This window comes from Eurypyga helias, unplaced genomic scaffold (assembly GCF_000690775.1).
Source record: "Eurypyga helias isolate BGI_N326 unplaced genomic scaffold, ASM69077v1 scaffold31335, whole genome shotgun sequence".
NCBI classification, from domain to species: domain Eukaryota; kingdom Metazoa; phylum Chordata; class Aves; order Eurypygiformes; family Eurypygidae; genus Eurypyga; species Eurypyga helias.
In genome coordinates, this window is record NW_010253898.1 from 1 (window position 1) to 2,599 (window position 2,599).

Genomic DNA, 2,599 nt, shown 5'->3' on the forward strand with positions numbered 1-2,599 from the left:
ACCATTCTATGATTCTATGAGTAAGTAAATGGTAAGTAAAAAATGGGAGAAAGAATCAACATGCAAACACCCTCGCCTTTTCACCCCTAATGACTTATCTGCCCTAAATATTTTAAGAAAAGATTTTTTTAAGGACAGTACTTTCCAATCGACTTGCAACAATTCATGTTATGAGACGTCTTCTTTGCCAATAATCTCAAAGCAGCAATTCCAAACTGGTTATTCAGTTATGTACTGCATTTTTGTTTATGCCAGGCCAGCGTGTAAGAAACGTGCAGATTTCATACTTTTCATTTGATGTGTTTCTAGAATACAGTATTTAAGAGGGAACGTTGCCACGGTGCACTCGATAGCAAACACTGATAAACCAACTCACAGGCTGAACATTTAACCTTCAGCCCATATTACTAATCTTTTACAGCAGATTCTATTCAAAACAGCACTTCACCAAGTTTCACACTTGTTTTCCTCACTGAGTCTTTATCAAATCCGTGCAGTCTACAAGTATAAAGATCCCACACTGTCAACACTTCTTCGGTGGCAGTCACAAGGCAGTTTGAGAGCACAGACACGTGATGCTGGTGGACGTCTGTATGGGACCCTTTCCCTAACCCTCTCTTCTGTGCGACATCGCTGCCTCGCCAGCAGTGTTCGCAGAACATCTCTCCGTGCAGCACTGCCATGACCAGTTCCGTTCCTTAACTGGGAATTACAAATGAAGCCAGTTTCACGCCATGCTGCTGTTCTGTGAAGACTTAGAAGCCTGGGCTTATATCACCGTGTGCCTACTCCTAGGGAAACCTCCAGCAAAGAGATGGTAAGAAGAGAGTTGTGAAAACTCTAAAATGCTGTGGCTGTTTGCTCAGCAAACTTCAAATTTCAAAGACAAATGCAGCCTGGGTAATTTCACTGTTGTCAAGTTACACTCTGTGAAAAACCATACAGATCAGCTTCTTGTCAGAAAAAACTGGATCCAGTCTGTAGATACCACGGTGATAGCGGTAATCACCATCCAGAAAAGAATTCAGTTCACTCTTCCAAACCTGTGATGGCTAAGAATGGCAAAAAAATTTACACAGATAAACACACAAACTTTTTGTCATTAAAATAAGGAGACATGACTCTAAATACACACCAGGAAGAGCAGGGATGGTGAGTAAGATGTTGTATTTTAAAGTCACTTATCAGAGTAGCACCACACTTTGGGATTTTGTGTCTATGGAGGAACTCCTGGTTAGGCAGCCTCGGAGCCCTGCGACCACTACTGGGTAAATACACCAGGAAGAGCAGGGATGGTAAGATGTTGTATTTTAAAGTCACTTATCAGAGTAGCACCACACTTCGGGATTTTGTGTCTATGGAGGAACTCCTGGTTAGGCAGCCTCGGAGCCCTGCGACCACTACTGGGGAATTACAGCATCACAGGCACATTGAGTTACAAAGTGTATACCTTTAACTGCTTGTCTGGTCTGGTATCTTGTCCCTTGAGAGGACTGAGGCTGCTGAGACTGAGACTGCTGGCTCTGCTGCTGTTGCTGCTGTCTCTGCACCTTCTGCATGTGCCATTTCTGAGAAGACGTCTGAAATTTGTTTGAAGAGTTCCACACCACACGCTGCACGGCAGGGGCGGTTTCCTTCGGCAGCAGAGGCCTCTGCTTCTTCACAGGGCTTCCAGTGGCTGCAGATGGAGCACTGACAGTCGAAGAAGCACTAGTAGTTGCTGTCACACCAGCTGGAGGAGTCTGGGAAGCAGAGCGGGTAAGTACCGGAGTTTCTGGTAGAGGCTGGGCGCTTGCACTGGAGGAAGGTGGAGTTTTACCTACAACTAAACAAACATGACATGTAATGCCGGTTTCTCACCAGCACATCCGATTCATCATTTTCCATCTAATTTTTGGAAGAGCCATATGCACCTTACTTTGAATTCGTTTCCTCAGAAGGTAACTGACAGCCTACAAGTAAGCTCATTTAAGTCTAGTTGAAGCTGGGGCCAGTTCAGAAGCACAAGCCATTAGGCAAAACAAAACAGCACAAAACCCAGGCAACCAGCCCGACCGCCTTCGGAGGGTATGAGAGAAGTTAGCATCTGTTCGGATGTTTCTGGGTTACCACTTAATTTGCACACCTCTCATCCCAGTTTCTTTCAGGAGAAAAACACCATCAAAGGGGCCAATGACTGAACAATAACTGAAGGATCAGCATACTACAGATTTTCTGAACCCAGGTGAACTGGCACTGACGTCCCAATACAGTGTATTTAAGGCATCTACATTTCCTAAAAAAATCTTCCCGAGCTTATAGTTGACTGTTCCACATATCAGGCTAATTTATTGGATGATTATTTCAAAGCTGTAGCCAGGAAAAACATATCTGAAACGGGAAGCTGCTGGATTGACAGGTTTCTGGAAGGGGCAAAGACCTGCAGATTTGCATGCATCAGGTCTCTCTTCTCGACCAAGGCACTGAGCACAAGTAAAGACAAGGGCCTTGGAATCATGGACAGGACACAAATTATAAGAAGAATATATTCATATAGGTATATATATAAAAATCGGTATATTTATATATGGTGTATATATGAAATATATATATTAAAAAT

General features: G+C 43.6%; 1 protein-coding gene across 1 annotated transcript in view; it reads right to left on the reverse strand.

The window, feature by feature from the left end:
• Window positions 1-943: 943 nt before the first annotated feature.
• The window catches only part of ZMYND8 (zinc finger, MYND-type containing 8), a gene marked incomplete at both ends in the record, with an annotated part of 39,133 nt that continues 37,477 nt past the window's right edge, over window positions 944-2,599 (reverse strand). The window contains 2 exons of the mRNA XM_010152824.1: window positions 944-1,052; window positions 1,440-1,825. Coding sequence (XP_010151126.1) covers window positions 944-1,052; window positions 1,440-1,825 — 495 coding nt within the window. The remainder of the gene's footprint in view (window positions 1,053-1,439; window positions 1,826-2,599) is intronic.